Genomic DNA, 18,265 nt, shown 5'->3' with positions numbered 1-18,265 from the left:
CCTAACTAACCTAAGGACATCACAAACATCCATGCCCAAGGCAGGATTCGAACCTGCGACCATAGCGGTCTTGCGGTTCCAGACTGCAGCGCCTTTAACCGCACGGCCACTTCGGCCGGCGATATTTCGTTTATACTTTACGTTATTAACTATTTCCGTTTGCACTCGAACTAGCTTTCCTTTTACCATAAGCTTACTTAACATATTATGATACAAAATTCCCCATCGTCTGCATTCACACTACCTTAATAATTACTCTCGCTAATTCGTACAGCGTTCATCGGTAGACCAATGATCTACATATTTATTTTAGACCACATTCACATATCATTCACACTACTAAAAGCATATACAAAACCATACAAACATAAATAAACGAAAAAGCCTTCAGAAAATAAGCAGAACAATTCACAAGAACATTCTATTGACCTGTTTCTTGAATGTCTCTGTGCACTGCTGTGCTCTGGCAGATGAAAATTAGAACTACGTACTCGACTGAACCTGCTTCAGGCCATCTGTCACTGTGCATGCAAGAGTCATTCTCCCGATACACAGGGTCTAGACGGGAGCGATATAAGGCTCACGCCTCACCCTGATACGTCTAGATACGACTCTGACAGGTGACACATATGTAAGAATCCTGTCTGATCTACTCAATCCATTCATACCCATTGTGCAGGAAAATATGTCACCCCACATGTCCAGAATTGCTACAGAGTGGCTCCATGAACACTCTCATGGGTTTAAACGCTTCTGCTGACCACCAAACTCCCCATACATGAACTTTTGTTTAGCATATCTGGGAAGCCTTGCAACGTGCTGTTCAGAAGAGACCTCCACCTCCTCGGACTCTCACGGGTTTATGAACAGTCGTGTGCGATCCATGGTATCAGTTCCCCCCAGCACTATTTCAGACATTAATCGAATCCAAGTCACGTTGTGTTGCAGCACTTCTGCATGCTCGAAGGGGCCCTACACGATATTAGGCAAGTGTACCAGTTTGTTTGCCTCTTCAGTGTATGTTAGGTTCATTACGATGTGCCCATCATGTGGTTGTTATTATGATATTTACGTGGAAGTAAGACACTGCGATAAATTCGAAACAGTTTGCAATGAAAAATAGAGGTCGCTATGATTTTGCGTTTGGTGCACATTACATGCAAATTTAGCTAACATATTGAATTTTTCGTCAGCCTTGGGTGGTTGTCTCTAGCTGTCACCAATCTCGAGAAATTTGATCTGACCTAGCACACTCATTTGCGATCGCGCCGAGCCAGCGGTAAAACAAGAGTGAAATATCCACAACATTCCTCGTATTTCATAAAAGGTTTGAGATATGGAAATAACATTTTGACAAATGATAGCACACATAGAGGAGAGCATTTAGAAATATCGTTATTATGCAAAACTTCATTATCTACCACATTATTCAACTAACTGCAGACTTTTCCTATGAAAGAATGTGATTTTTAAGGGCCATCGATATCTGGTGAAACGAGAAGTGTTACGGGCTCTAATACAACGTAAGTGAAGTTATTACGTTTATTTTGTACCAGGATGTGCTTTTTCATAAAATGCTTTCCTTACTTTTCCTCAGTTTCTCACTTAATAAAGTACTGTTTCAAAATTCTCTTGCAATTGCATCTGCACGACATGTTAGTTAGGTGTGACTGTAAGCTCCGCTGAGTTTTGGCAAAAGAAGCAAATTTTAACAACAAAAGAAATGTGTAGGGCTTACCCAAAATTCCCCAATCGTGATACTTCTCATAAAGTTACAACTGCTACATTTTCAGTGGAATTATTTCTAGATACTAACCAAAGAAGAGGTGACATATCTTTTTGAATGGTCCCCATGTAAGTGTGGGCGTGAAGGGGCCCCGCTTAATATTTGCGAAAAGTGGGGGTGTAGGCTTCAGTTTAGAGTGGCACTTCCCCTCCAGCGCTCGGCATTTCCCCTACAGCACCTGCCTGCGGCGCCCACCACTACCGCTCTCCCCATGTGTACCCTGTCAGCTGCACATCTACCAGCCACAGTATTCTGGATGCACTATATGTTATGTAGACACAGGCAGCAGATCAGTTATGTTCTGTTTTTATTGGGTACTATGAATGAACTGTTATTAAGTCTTTAATTTATTATTGTTACCATAATATCTTTCCTCTTTAACTATTTCGCAGAAATGGCAAACAAATGGTTAATATTGTCAAGCAAACGAAACACCATACATCTCTGCTACATCACTTTGTGAAAATATTTCCAGGCTAGGGTTGGTGCCATTCTGCAACACAACGGCTGTATGGCGACGACTGCAAAAAAATGGCTCTGAGCACTATGGGACTCAACTGCTGAGGTCATTAGTCCCCTAGAACTTAGAACTAGTTAAACCTAACTAACCTAAGGACATCACAAACATCCATGCCCGAGGCAGGATTCGAACCTGCGACCGTAGCGGTCTTGCGGTTCCAGACTGCAGCGCCTTTAACCGCACGGCCACTTCGGCCGGCGGCGACGACTGCAGGAAACTATTGTATAGACCAAGTGGGGGCAAGTCTTGACCACTGCAGGTACATGCATATCTTAGTCCACAACACACAGAAACAGAGACATTATTGCCTCAGCAATGCTGTACTAATTCTTATACCAAGTGTTTGTTTCTCATTTCTGTTGGCATTGTTATTTTAAAAACACTAATAGCTTTTCCCATTTTCTACAATAACGCAATATTTTAAACCAATTCACATTTTACAAGTAAAAATCACTTAGTTTTCAAAAAGATTTCTTTACAAACGAAAAATTTTAGCGCTACTGCTATGGATTTGGTTTTTTATTCGGTTATTAACAACAGAAAAACACCTGTTATAACAGAGAACAAATATCGGTTTATCCAGTTGGTTTTCCCGTTCCTATCCCCCCCTCTCCCCTGCCCCACCTCACCGCCGTCACGTGCATCTGCCATACCTGACGACGGTGTGGATTTTGCAGGGGGAGGGGAGAATGTAGTGTGGTGTGGTGTCCTCCGCAGAACGGAGTGCAAAGTAAGTTTGGCACCTCGCAGTGAAACCACATAAGAGAATGATCGCAGCATGCCACACCGACGAAAGTGAAACGCCGGCATAGCCATGCCTCCTAGAGCTTCATTGCTCCACCGCAATCGATCGTCTAGGTACGGCTGAGCTGAGGAACGCTCGGCCCAGTTCACAGTCACTGATCAAGACGACATTATATCGATTATACTTCCAGTGAAGAGCCTTGTAAATTCGTCTGAATCAAGTGTTGCTTTAATACTGAGACAGTTGTAAATACACAGAACACTCCTGCGGAAATATTTTTTACGACTTAAGTAAATAATGATATGTACATCGTAATAAACTGAACTAATATTTATGTGTTATAGTTCCACTCAGTCTCGTCCCTGAGCAAACCACCGTTATAGTGGTGGGTGTACTTTCGTCTGGCACAACAGCAAGTATTATATCTTTGATAGATACAACTCAATAGCAGTGTTATTCTAATAAGTTGGTTGATTTGGGGGCGGGGACCAAACAGCGAGGTCATCGGTCCCATCGGATTAGGGGAGGATGGGGAAGGAAGTCGGCCGTGCCCTTTCAAAGGAATCATCCCGGCCTGGAGCGAATTTGAACCGTCGTTCTCCGGATGCGAGTCCAGTGTGCCAACCAAGTATCGTCCATCATTACCTGCGAGGCTTTTCTGAGCGAACGTTGTTGTTGTTGTTCCGCAAACATTAGATACATTGCATCGTTTCAGAGATAAGTAGCACTGAAGTTAGGCAATTAGGGCATTGCGTGCGCAAATTCAAGCAAATTATGCTGCTGCTAAATCATTCCACCGTGCATCGGTGTCACACCCCGCGTCTTCTTTTATTCAATTTGCGCTATAAATTTCTAATTGCCCTAGTCTGATTCACAACCTTCTCATTAGTTATTCTATCTACCCACCTAATCTTCAGCATTCTTTTGTAGGTATAGATTTTAAAAGCTTATATTCTATTGTGAACTGTTTATTGTCAATGGTTCACTTTCGTACAAGGCAACATCCCAGACGAACACCTTGAGAGAAGGCTTTAATTTATATTACATGTTGATAAATTCTTCGTTTTCAGAAATGATTTTCTTGTTATTGCCCATCTGTATTTAATATTCAGTCTATTTCGGCCACAGTTATTTTGATTTGATGAAACCTTCTGTAGTCATGAGCCCAGCCGTGGTGTCGCGCTGTCGCAATATTTCGACTAGTTTCCTGAGGAAATATTGCGACAACGCGATGTCTCGACTCCACTGCCAACCATCAATACAATTCTTCAATAAAGCCTGCATCCGCATGTATTTATTTTGCTACCCAATAGCAAAACCCATCTACTACTTGTAGCATGTTATTTCCCGATCTAATTCTCTCGGCATCGCTTGATTTAATTCTACTACATCCCATTCTCCTTGTTTTAATTTTGTCGATGTTCGTCTTACATCCTTCTTTCAAGACAATGTCAATTCCCTTCAACTGCTCTTCCAACTCCTTTGTTGTCTCTGACATAATTACAATGTCACCGGCAAACCTCAAAATTTTTATTTCTTCTTCCTGAACTTTAATTCCTACTCCAGATTTTTCTTTCGTTTCCTTTATTGCTTGTTCAATGTACAGGTTGAATAACATCATGGATAGGCTAAGACCCTGTCTCACTCCCTTCTCAAATGCTGCTTCCCTTCGATTCTCATTCCTGCTATCTGGTTTCTGTACAAGCTGTAAATAGACCTTCGCTCCCCGTGTTTTACCTCTACTATCTTCAGAATTTCAAAGAGAGTATTCCAGTCAACATCGTCAAAAGCTTTTTCTAAGTCTACAAATACTATAACTGTAGGCTTGCCTTTCTTTGACCCACCTTCTAAGATAAGTCGTAGGGTCAATATTGCCTCGCATGTTCCCGCATTTCTTCGGAATCCAAATTGATCTTCCCCGAGGTCGCCTTCTACCAGTTTTTCAACCCTTCTGTAAAGAATTCTTGTTACTATTTTGCAATCATGGCATTAAACTGATAGTTCGTTAACCTGTCAGCAACTTCTTTCTTTGTAATTGGCATAATTTAATACTTCTTGAAGACTGAGGGAATTTTGCCTGTCTCAGACATCTTTACACCAGATGGAAGAGTTTTGTAATCGCTGGCTCTCCCAAGAATCTCAGTAGTTCTGAGTGAATGACATCTACTCTAGGGGCCTTGTTTCTATCTAGGTCTTTCAGTGCTCTGCCCACTGTTCCTCGAATTTTCTTCACTTACTTTCTCTTTTCTTTTCATAATATTGCCTACCAGTTTATTTCCCTTGTACGGCTCTTCAACACGTTCCTTCCATCTTTCAGCTTTCCTATATTTGCTTAATAATGGCTTTCCATTTGAGCTCTTGTTACTGGTACGGCTACTTTTGTTTTCTCCAAAGGCCTCTTAAATTTTCGTATAGGCGGTATCTATCTTTCCCCTGGTTATATATACTTCCATATCCTTACATCTGTCATCTAACCACACCTGCTTAGTCATTTTGTACATTCTGTCGATATTATTTTTTAAACGTCTGAATTCTCTTCTGCTTGCTTCATTTCCCGTATTTTTTTTTTTTTAATTTTCTTTGCTCATAAATTCTACGTCAGCAAAATATGCAACCAGGAAAGTTTCTGACCGCCTTGGTCGAGAACTGAAACTGTTGGCAGAAAATTAAAACTGTTTCTGAATAAATTAGAATAATTGGTTTGACAACTCCTTTTATCTAGAGGAACTTTTGAATAGATAATTACCAGTCTGTGGCTGCATTCCATTTATTAAATTTTACTGAAACTTACGAATCAAGTAAAACTTCAGTTGTGTAATGAGAGCACGTCCACAGAGAAAATGCATCTTAATTGTAGACGTACTGACACGTTTTATGTTGCAGCAAGTTGTCCACAGAACATGTAAATAACTAACGGAACAAATGTCACAGATATGATCTGTTCTGAAAGTACCATGACATTTTTTTCGCACCTGTACCATTACTCTACCCATTACAGACTTTCATCTCAGTGGCACGCGAATAGTTAATATAAGAATGCCGTTTCCGAAATATTAATCCTTTGCTCCATGATGCTTCCTTTTATCAACTCAATAAAGTACCTTCCTTTCGTCATGACAAAAGTGAGCAATTGTCAGCCCACTTAAGGCTATGTACCTCCTTCAACATGGCACATCACGCAACGTCCATTATCAGCCATATGACGCTAAAGGAAGGAAGATTAGTGTTTAACGTCGCGTCCACAAAGAGGTTTTTAGAGACGGAACACAAGCTCGGATTAGGGAAAGGTGGGAAAGGAAATTGGTTTTGCGCTTTCGTGAGAACCATCCTCGTTTTCGCCTGTGCGATTTAGGGAACCCACGGAGATTACCAGTCGCGGATTTGAACCGTCGCCCTCCCGAAAGCGAGTCTAGTGTGTTAATCACTGCGCCATCTCACTCGGTGCTACGTGAAGTAGACATAACGGATAGGAGGTAGTGATAAAAATAAGACCAAACTGTGTATAATAAGCGATATGACGAATTTTTAGTCAACACTGGATACTGTTGGGCTCTGTCTAAGTTTTTTAAAAATATATTTCTCATCGTTGACTGAAACAGAAGTTTAAGTTTGTGATTTAGACGAGGTAGCATTCCTTGCGGTTGAAATTAACTAAATTGGAAATGTATAAGTATCGAAAACTGAAGCTGAAAGTAGTTACTTCCCCTGTGTTACTCAAATTGATGACCACCGTGGGGGGTATCACTGCCGTTATTGAACACTGTCACTGCAAACTGTAAATTTTCGTTGTATGCCGGTGCAAGTATAAAGTGGAGTGAATACAGGAACAACCCATAATTTGTAAATAAAATTGTAGCAGACTTCCAGCCACATCAAGTGATTACATATCGGGTCGAGTGCTCGTCGGCCACTGTCAGTCACTTACCACTTGACAATGGCTTAGGAACACTTGGCCGAAAGCTCGTTGACGTAGCTACAACCACTTGATGTGGCTGGAAGCCAGAGACGATTTTATTCAGTCATGTCTCCACGATACCACGCATTCGTATGTACACTCTGTGATTTCTTCTTAATCGCGACTCTGGCCCATATACAGATCTGATCTGCTGGTTAATAGCAAACAGTTGGATCCGAGTCAATGAGAGCAGACGCACCTCAGTTATGGCGCTAAGCAGGGCGCCTTCGACTTCTGGCGCCATGGAGGAGAAGCAGCTGTCCAGCAGCAGGATGTCTGGGTTGGTGAGCAGCGCCCGCGCGATGGCCAGCCGCTTCCGCACGTCGTCGCTGATGTTGCCCGACAACGGGGTGGCGTACCTCTGGACGAAAGAGAAGAGGCAGCAGTATTATTCACAGCTTCCAAGTGATTCAGTGACAAACAAGTAAACGTTGTAGCACTAAGATAGCAGATAAAGTGATCCTGACGTCAAACAACAGAGTATGTAGTAGAATGATTAGAAGAAAGAACCCTTCACTAATCAAAACCATTGAAAGAATAATGCATTTATTTTTGTTCTGTGTGTAGAAACACAGTATGACACGTGACAAGTGGCGCAAATGATCTAGGGCTGGTACACAGAGCTTCACCTGGGAAGACATCTTTTAGATTTGACGTCAAGAACAGTGAAAAATAGTGAGAGACAGTCAGATGTCGTCGAGGCAGCAGACGACCACAGAGTGGAGACGATATGAGTAATGTAGAGGTATGTTCATGAATAGGGAGATAATTCACAGTGTAAAGACAAAATTCTAAGAGGGAAAAATATGAATATTGAATCTAAGTCCTCAATCAAATTTAATTTTGGAAAAGTGCCACGTAACGAGCACAGGTGGTGCAATATGGTAATATCGTTGTAAATCGTTGTAAGATAACAGTTGGTGTCGTAAAATATCAGTCGAAATAATAATCATTTATCAACAAAATCATCTCAAGAAGATATCGACAGCGTCAACACATAGCAAGGTAACAAAGAACTGAATACTATTGCAAGACTGAAGAACACTCTGGCAGACGAAGATGACTAATTGGTGTTAGTGGTTGGCATACTGCAGCAGTTTTAAACAAGCTTCCATATTGTCAGATTCCAATAGTAAATGCAGTGAGACCCCAATAATAATTGCAGCCGCTAGAGTCTCGGTGGATATGTTATCAACTGTAATCGTCTCTGCCAACATGTAAATCTGTCCACAACGGTTAGTAAGTAACGTTGCCCTTCAGAGGGGGGGCTGTGACCTGACGACATAGGTGTTTGTATATGTGCAAATCTCTCCGTCGTTATCAGGGAAGCTGCTTGTTGGTGTTGTGCGCATGCCATGCTATTTTACTACACTGACGTTGCTTACATGTGTGGGCCCACTGTTGGCAATCCGTCTCCACTCCTAGCCAGAGACTGCAGAATAGTTTTACCAACGCCTTAACGCCCGGGTGGCACAGACTATGCACAGTTTAAAACATTTGTCTGCGGAGTGGTGCTAGCTCAAACGGCTAGGTCTTACCCGAGTATCTGAGGCTGGAACTTCAAAGAAGCTTGAACTCTTAAGTTCGACTTATCATCACCCAGCCAATCATGAATCTCTGTGTCACATACTTGGGCTTGGCCAGGGGCGTAAAGTCAACCGTCTATGTAACAGTGCTTATGCTTGATAAACAGTCCGCAAAAAATTATTCGGACTAAAAATGTGTCGGATGTTCGTAGAAAACTGTGAGATAACCTCTAGCTGGTTATATTGTCGTGGAGAACACTTATCGTTATTCTGCCGGAATGTAAATGTTAGAAGCTTATGATGTGTATATATTGCAAATTGCGACCTCAAGCTGCGTGTGAAAGTATTTTATAGTGGTGTAGAGAGCTAACAATTCTGTACCAAACACACTGTATTGTTGCTGCATTGGCGTCAGCTTCCAGGAGATAAAGGTGAGCGGCTGCCAAACGTCATTTCGTGTTCCATTGACCATGATCTCGAATGTTTTGTTGCCTGTAGTGACATCTCAGTGTGGGCTTGAATATGGAGGCCTTAACGTTGGTTTAGGATAGGCTAAGCACAGTTGGCGGTGGCGTGTTGGTTAACTTGTCGCGAAATTGAAGTAGATACTTCCGGTGAATTAGTATGGGCAGAGGTCATTCTTGGTAGCCGGAATAAAATAATAACTGGATCCTTTTACCGACCTCAAAATTCAGATGATGCAACTGCTGGAGGGTTCAATGAAAACTTGAGATTGATTTAAAACACGTACTCGACACATACAGTTATAGTTGTTGGTGACTATAATGAACCCTCGATATGTTGACGAAAATCCATGTTTAATTCCGGAGGTACGCGTAAAACATCATCAGAAATTGTGCTAAACGCATTCTCTGTAAATTATTTCTAGCAGTTAGTTCATGAGCCCACGCAAATAATAAACGGTTGTGAAAACACACCTGACCTCTTAGCAACAAATAATCCTGAGTTAATAATGAGCATCAAAGCGGATACAGGTATTAGTGAACACAGGTTGTCGTAGCGAGATTGAATATTGCAACCCCCAAATATTCCAAACATAAACGAATAATATACCTATTCAAAAAAGCAGATAAATATTCACTTGACGCCTTCCTGAGAGACAATCTCCACTCCTACCAAATTAACAATGTGCCAGTAAGTGTAGACCAGATGAAGTTTAAATTCAAAGAAATATTATCGGCAACAATTGAGAGATTTACACCAAATAAATTATAAAACGACGGAGCTGTCCTCCTCACTATGCAAAACGGGTCAGAACACTATTGCAGCAACAACTAAAAACATGGCAAATTTAAACGGACGCAAAATCTTCAAGATTAGTGATCTTTTACAGAAGCTCGAAATTTAACGCGGACTTCGATGCGAAATACTTGTCTCGAAACCTGGCAGAAAATCCGAAGATATTCTGGTCGTATGTGGCGCAGAAAATCCGAAGATATTCTGGTCGTATGTGGCGTATGCTAAAACTATCGACGACGGCGCTGCCAAGGCAGAGTTACTAAAAACAGCATTTCGAAATTTCTTCATCAAAGAAGACGAAGTAAATATTCCAGAATTCGAATAAAGCTGCCAGCATGAGTAACGTACATATCCTCGGAGTAGTGAAGCAACTTAAATCACTTAACAAAAGCAAGTCTTCCGGTCCAGACTGTATACCAATTAGGTTCCTTTCAGAGTGTGCTGATACAATAGCTTCATAGTTGGGAATCATATACAACCGTTTCCTCGACGAAAGATCCGTACCCAACGCCTGGAAAGCTGCACAGGTCACACCATTATTCAAGAAAGGCACTAGGAGTAATCCACTAAATTACAGGCACATATCGTTAACGTCGATATGCAGCAGGATTTTGGAAGATACACACATCAAAAAAAGTTTTCCATCACTACGGTTCCCAGAACTCCTGAAGATAAGCATTGGCTGTGGATATTGTATCAGAGACGCGGTCCCTTTGACTGTTCAGAGATCTCACTAAACCAGCCCAAACATATAAACAACCATGCATCAGCAGCGCTTATTTGACGGATGGGTCCGACAGCCGATTAGTTCCAGTTATTCCACCAGGAAGGAGGTACACGGCTCGTGTCGTCTGTAGTTCAACCATGCCTAAACGGTCAATACCGCGGTTCGATCGCGTCCGCATTGTTGCTTTGTGCCAGGAAGGGCTCTCGACAAAGGAAGAGTCCAGGCGTTTCGGAGTGCACCAACCAAAGTGATGTTGTTCGGACATGGAGGAGATACAGAGAGACAGGAACTGTCGATGACATGCCTTGCTCAGGCCGCCCCAAGGGCCACTACTGCAGTGGATGACCGCTACCTACGGAATGTGGATCGGAGGAACCCTGACAGTAACGCCACCATGTGGAATAATGCTTTCTGTGCAGCCACAGGACGTCGTGTTCCGACTCAAGCTGTGCGCAATTGTCTGCACGATGCGCAACTTCACTCCCGACGTCCATGGCGAAGTCCATCTTTGCAACCACGACACCATGCAGCGCGGTACAGATGGGCCCAACAACATGCCAAATGGACCGTTCAGGATTGGCATCACGTTCTGTTCATCGATGAGTGTCACATATGCCTTCAACCAGACAATTGTCGGAGACGTGTTTAGAGGCAGCCCGGTCAGGCTGAACGCCTTAGACACACTGTCCAGCGAGTGCAGTAAGGTGGAGGTTCCCTGCCGTTTTGGGGTGGCATTATGTGGGGCCGACGGGCCGACGTACGCCTGGTGGTCATGGAAGGCGCCGTAACGGCTGTATGATACGTGAATGACATCATCCGACCGATAGTGCAACCATATCGGCAGCATACTAGCGAGGCTTTCGTCTTCGTGGACGACAGTTCGCGCCCCATCGTGCACATCTTGTGAATGACTTCCTTCAGGATAACGACATCGCTCGACTAAAGTGGCCCACATGTTCTCCAGACATGAACCCTATCGAACATGCCTGGGACAGACTGAAAAGGACTGTTTATGGACGACGTGACCCACCAACCACTCTGAGGGATCTACGCCGAATCGCCGTTGAGGAGTGGGACAATCTGGACCAGCATTGCCTTCATGAACTTGTGGATAGTATGCCACGACGAATACAGGCATGCATCAATGCAATAGGACGTGCTGCTGGGTATCAGAGATACCGGTGTTAACAGCAGTCTGGACCACCATCTCTGAGGGTCTAGCTGTATTGTGGTACAACATAAAATGTGTGATTTTCATGAGCAATAAAAAGGGCGGAAATGATGTTTATGTTGATCTCTATTCAAATTTTTTATACGCGTTTTGGTACTCTCGGAACCGAGGTGATGTAAGACCTTTTTTGAGGTGTGTATCTTGTGTTCGAACATTATGAATTACCTCGAAGAAAATGGTCTATTGACACAGTCAACACGGATGTAGAAAACGTCTTTCTCGTGAGACACAACTAGCTCTTTACTCACACGAAGTGTTGAGTGCTTTTGACAAGGAATTTAAAATTGATTCCATATTTCTAGATTTCCAAAACGCTTTTGACACTGTACCACAGAGGCGGCTTGTAGTGAAATTGCTTGATTATAGAATATCGTCTCAGTTATGTGACGGGATTCGTGATTTACTGTCAGAGAGGTCACAGTACGTAGTAATCGAGAAAAACAGAAGTGATTTCTGGCGTTCCCCAAGGTAGTGTTATAGGCGCTTTGCTGTTCCTCATCTGTATAAACGATTTAGGAGACAATGTGAGCAGCCGCCTTAGGTTGTTTGCAGATGACGCTGTCGTTTATCGACTAGTAAAGTCAATAGAAGACCAAAACAAATTGCAAAAGATTTAGAAGAGTTTTCTGTATGGTGCGAAAATTTGCGATTACCCTAAATAACAAAAAGTGTGAGGTCGTCCAGGTGAGTTCTAAGCGGAATCCGTTAAACTTCGGTTACACGATAAATCAGTCAAATCCAAACGCCGTAAATTCAACTGAATACCTAGGAATTACAATTATGAACAACTTAAATCGGAAGGAACACATAGAAAATGTTGTGGGGAAGGCTAACCAAAGAGTTTTCTGACAGGACACTAAGAAACGTAACGGATCTACTAAAGGGACTGCCTACACTACGCTTGTTAGTCCTCAAAAAATACTGCTGCGCGGTGTGGAATTGTAGCACGTTTTGTATTATCGCTAAATAGGAGAGAGAGTATCACTGAAATGATACAGGATTCGGGGTGAACATCATTAAAACAAAGGAAATTTTCTTTACAGTGGAATCTTCTCACGAAATTTCAATGACCTACTTTCTCCTCCGAATGTGGAGCGACAGGGAATTTTTGGATAAAAAATGGGAGTGGGTCCCGGAGACTCCACTGATACAATGTGGCAAGGATATGATGGCGCCAGGTCGTGTCGTATGCTTTACATAAGTCAAAATAGACGGCAACCAGGTGTTGGTGTCTGGAAAAGGCTGTTCGGAAGGCAGACTCGAGGGACACAAGATTAGCAGTGGTAGAGCGAACCTGGCGGAAGCCGCCCTGACATGGAGCCAGTAGGTCACGTGACTCCAGGACCCAACCCAACTGCCGACACACCATACGTTCCAGCAGCTCACAAGGATAGTTGGTGAAGCAGATGGGCCAGTAGCTATCCACATCAAGCGCGTTTTTACTGGATTTGAGCATCGGAATTCACAAGTTCCGGTAGGTGGCGGCGCTATGCGTTGCATTCAAAATGGCATCTGTGACGGAGGTGCGTTCTAAACAGGTCGCGCAAACGTGCCCCATCTCCCGCGGGCCGGCCGGCCACAAACAGGTGTTTTCCTGCAGTGTCGTCACGGTCAGGTGCTCTTTATGGTCATTTGTTAGGCGCGAAGAACACTTTTGGGAACACCAACTGGTGACAAAAGTAATATACACAATACCATTATCTATATCAGGCAGATAGTATAATATACAGGGTGCTCCATTGATAGTGACCGGGCCAAATATCTCACGAAATAAGCATCAAACGAAAAAATTACAAAGAACGAAACTCGTCCGGACATTTGGATGATGACCAGGATACCGAGCAGCATACATAGCACACGCCCGTTGGGCATTTTGATCACAATAGCCATACATCAACACGATATCGACCTTTTCCGCAATTGGTAAACGGTCCATTTTAATACGGGTAATGTATCACGAAGCAAATACCGTCCGCACTGGCGGAATGTTATGTATACCACGTACTTATACGTTTGTGACTATTACAGCGCCATCTATCACAAAGCGAAAAAAGTGGTCCAAATAAAACGTTCATATTTCTTTTCGTACTACACGAGTATGTAATAAAAATGGGGGTTCCTATTTTTAAAAAAACGCAGTTGATATCCGTTTGACCTATGACAGCGCCGTCTAGCGGGCTAACCATAGCGCCATCTGGTTTCCCCCTTCAAGCTAGACTTCGTTCTTTGTAGGTTTTTCGTTTGACTCTTATTTCGTGAGATATTTGGCCCGGTCACGATCAATGGTTCACCCTGTATACAGATATCACACATGTAGCAAACATGGGGAATATTTCACGATGTCCCACAATAAATTGCGCGTTTTTCAAGTGAAATTGGCCGAGAAAATAAATGTGTTGCATTACTTATTGAGTACCTCTCATATTATTTTGAAGAGCAACTGATTTTAGATCAGTCAGACTTCTAGCAAAATTTTATATTACGAATCTCGTATTTCAAATGTAGGATAGAGTAGCTAAGCGAGTAATTATTCAGTTCTTTGGCACGAATGAAACTGGTAATCATACACTTTTTTTTTCGTCAAATTACGCACTCAAATGTAAGAGCCAATCTCAACAGCAGTCCCTTTGCCCTTTTATTCGAGAACATAAAATTCACTATCCCTCTTCGAAAACTGTTAGGTGGAAATTAAGTTGCCGAAGAGAAAGTTTGGACTGTATGCATAAAACTGATCACAGAAGTAGCAAACAGAAAGAGAAAGCAGATGCAGCAGAAAAAAATTATTAAGACGAAATTGGCAATGAGAGACTAAATGTTCGACGTTGACCTCATATATTTTTGTCTAGAAGTAAAACTGCAAATGCACTGGGAAAAATAAGATCAACTATTCAGCTTAATGTATCTAAATAGGAAGGTTACATTCTGTCAGACAATATTTATTAAAATCCGGCTGGACAGTAAAAAGATCCGAAAGAGATAAGCATGTACGAACTGCACGACCTTCCAATTGTCAAGACAAACATAGATTATTGTCTCTCAAATGAAATTTGGCTTCAGTATTCAACAACACGGTGAAATCCTAACAGTATGCTTGTGCATCACACGTAGTTTGCTCAGAAAAATTACCATGTGTTTAAGTTAAGAATTTTCATCATTCTTGTTTCTAATTAGAATACTATGTTAGATGAGAACGAGAGCGATTTAAGCTTTCCGTTTGATCACCTAACAAGCGTGCTGTAATGCTGGAATTTTGCCGAATATTATTTCATTCTCTTTAAAAATTAAGTGACATTCGAAACTATTTCGTCTCTCTGCTCTTCTCTTTTTACCTCTGAACTGCAGCTGCTCACATCCTTGCAGGTTAGTTGGACCAGCTGGTTGGCCAGCGCTGTCCAAGTTAAATGCGTCGGTAAAACTCTTGTCCCACATCATCGATCAGTCTATATGCTTCTAACACAGCGTAAAACGTATCCTTATGATGCTACTTGACTGTACTGGACACAGCTTGGCTTCTGCTCCAAGCGGAATGATCCAGTGACATTCAAGCAAACGTGAAAGAATACATGGTGTAATGTTTACATCAGGTTTATTCTTATGATGAACACAGTATAGTAGGCGCCACGTAGAACTTCAAGTCATTCCAGGTAGCATTTGACTGTAAGGCAGTCGTGTGAAGCAGTTCTGAAGCGCGTGGTGTTGAATATGGAAACAAAAGTCGAGTATCGTGCAGTGATTAAATTCTTCGTAAAAGAAGGTTTAACCCCGACCGAAATTCACTTGTGGCTTGTAAATGTGTATGGCGGTTATTCATTTTCCACCGTGAAGAAATGGGCGTGGACGTGAAAGAGTCTAGGATGACCAACGCGAAGGACGTCCAAACAGTGCAAGCACACCGGATAACATCGGCAAAAGGCATGATATGATCTTGGAACATTGGTGGATAAAAGGTGCGTGAAACAGCTAATGGTCTAGGGATATCAAAGGAACGTGTTGGCCACATCTTGCAGGAATTGAACATGAGAAAGCTTTGTGCAAGGCTGGGTGCTGCTTCTCCTCACTTTTGACCCTAAGCGCATTCACAAGACACTTTCCGAAAAGTGCTTGCTGCGTTATAAGAAGAACAGAAGTGAGTTTTGGCGTCGGTATGTGACAGTGCACGAAACATGGATTCACCTCTACACACGCGAATTCATACAGCAGCCAATGCAGTGAAAAGAAGCCAGTTCTTCAGCCCCAAAGAAGGCAGGGACGTACCATCGGATGAACTGATCAAGGCGTCAGTGTTTTGGAATGCGAAAGGATTTCTGTTGATTGACTATCTTGTAAACGGTAAAACCATAACTAAACAATACTACTCTCAGCTTCTAACGAAACTGGAAGCAAGCAATCGTGAAAAGAGACTCAGCTTAAAGAAGAAAAAGTCACTTTCCATCAGGACAAGGCACCTGTCCAGTAAAGTGCCTTGAGCAATGGGAAAATTAATTTAAGAAACCTACCTGTTACCAACTGTTCATCTAAAATTGTGAGCTATATGTTTGTGACTATTACAGCACCATCTGTCAAAAAGCGAAAAAAGTGGTCCAACTAAAACATTCATATTTCTTTACGTACTACACGAATATGTGATAAAAATGGGGGTTCCTATTTAGAAGAACGCAATTGATGTCAGTTTGACCTATGGCAGCGCCATCTAGTGGGCCAACAATAGCACCATCTGGTTTCCCCCTTCAAGCTAGATGAGTTTCGTTCCTTGTAGTCGTTTCGTTTGATGCTTATTTCGTGAGATATTTGGCCCGGTCACTATCAATGGACCACCCTGTATAGTTCTTTGATACTTGACACACCATGGGGAATTTATTTGAAATGTATCTTACTATACACTGTTTGGATCATACTGCATACTTTAGCAAACCCTACGGGGAGTACTTTAGCCCAGAGAAAGTGAAATATCTAGTAAAAGGAAATTTATTTTCATTTCTGTTATCACTGAGTATTTGAACATATTTTTTAATTCTTATGTCCATCATGAATTACGAACTTGAAAGTGGTTTGACGAGTTGAAATAGTTGAGAATACATTCTGTGCGCTGTATAGTCAAGGCAAAATCTAGGGTGAAAATGCTCTCAGAAACATTTTTCGGTAGTTTTGCGGTGCAATCGGACAGATAAGGGATCTGTGGTACTTCCATAGATACACCATGTGGCATATGGTGCCTTGCCCCAGCCAGTGACTCCATATTTACTTTCTGGAAGCACTCCCCTTCTACTATCCTATCTAGTTAGTAAGAGCAGTTAGGATCCTTCTCCTATCCTAGAGTATACAATGTGCAACATGTAAGACACAAGACTATATCTTGACCAGGCACTTAACTTACACTGTGGAAGAACAAAACGACACCAATTTCAATTTTCTTTAGTAACCAGCATTTTCAAATGATATTCAATTTTTTCTTATTAAGATTCATCATGTAGTGATTTGCTACTGTGTACCATAAAATATATGAGGATTTGCACTATGAAGTGCTGGAACATCCACCCTATTCCCCAGGCTTGGCTACCTCGAACTTCCATCTATTCTCAAAGCAGAAGAAATTCCTAACTGGTCAGCGCTTTTCGTCCACTCGAGAAACCATTGTGGCTTTAGATGAGTACTGTGCACCACTTCTGGAAGGACACAACAGAGAGGCAACTATGGAATTGTAACGCCGCTGGATGAAACGTATTGATACTAGAGGACACTGTGTTGAAAAGTAAAAGTTCTTTGAAAGCATAAATTGTCGTTTTCACTATAAGCTCGAGAACTTTACAGACTGTTCTCGTACACCTGTTGTCAACTAATTAGATTGCAAGTTATACTTAGAATCTCTGACCTTTGGCATCTGATCAATAATGTCGTGGACACCAGCGATCTTGGCTACGTCCGTGACGTCTGCGTCACTGCCGGCGACGCCCAAGCGGATGGCGTCGGCCACTGTGGCACCCAGCAGCGTCGTCTTCTGCTGCACGAAGGCGATGCGCGCTCGAAGCCACGCCCCCGTCACGTGTCGGATGTCCACGCCACTCACGCGGACCTGCCAATGCCACGGTGTCCACACTATTTCATTTACACTTGTGGCCATTACAGTGCGAACACCATGAAGGCGGCATCCAATGGCAATTGAATCTCAATGTAGACAAGTGTAATGTGCTGCGAATACATAGAAAGAAAGGTCCCTTATCATTTAGCTACAATACAGCAGGTCAGCAACTGGAAGCAGTTAACACTTTCGCTGTGGATGACGCTTATAAGCGTCACAACAAGCCATGAGCCAGTGCGGCTGACGCATATAAGCGTCCACGCTCACTATCGGATTACTCAGTCTAGTTGCAGTGTCTAAGCTAGCATCATAGCGTGTAAACTTTTGTTTTGTGTGGTCAGTTATTGAACGTATATTATTCGTAATGGCGGCTAATGAACATTTGAATGACGCCTGTGTGACCCCTATAGGTGTCAGACACCAAACAGACTTCAAAACA

The 18,265-nt window shown here is 42.5% G+C and overlaps 1 protein-coding gene across 1 annotated transcript in view; it reads right to left on the bottom strand.

Annotated features, from left to right (window-relative positions):
* LOC124606398 (phosphatidylcholine translocator ABCB4-like) overlaps positions 1-18,265 on the bottom strand; it is a 185,553-nt gene that overhangs the window by 150,332 nt on the left and 16,956 nt on the right. Inside the window, exons 3-4 of the mRNA XM_047138379.1 lie at positions 17,620-17,820; positions 7,206-7,367 (exon numbers count right to left, since the gene is read on the bottom strand). Of these exons, the coding sequence (XP_046994335.1) occupies positions 7,206-7,367; positions 17,620-17,820 (363 nt within the window). The remainder of the gene's footprint in view (positions 1-7,205; positions 7,368-17,619; positions 17,821-18,265) is intronic.

This window comes from Schistocerca americana, chromosome 3 (genome assembly GCF_021461395.2).
Source record: "Schistocerca americana isolate TAMUIC-IGC-003095 chromosome 3, iqSchAmer2.1, whole genome shotgun sequence".
Lineage (NCBI taxonomy): Eukaryota > Metazoa > Arthropoda > Insecta > Orthoptera > Acrididae > Schistocerca > Schistocerca americana.
This window is presented reverse-complemented; position numbering and strand designations above follow the sequence as displayed.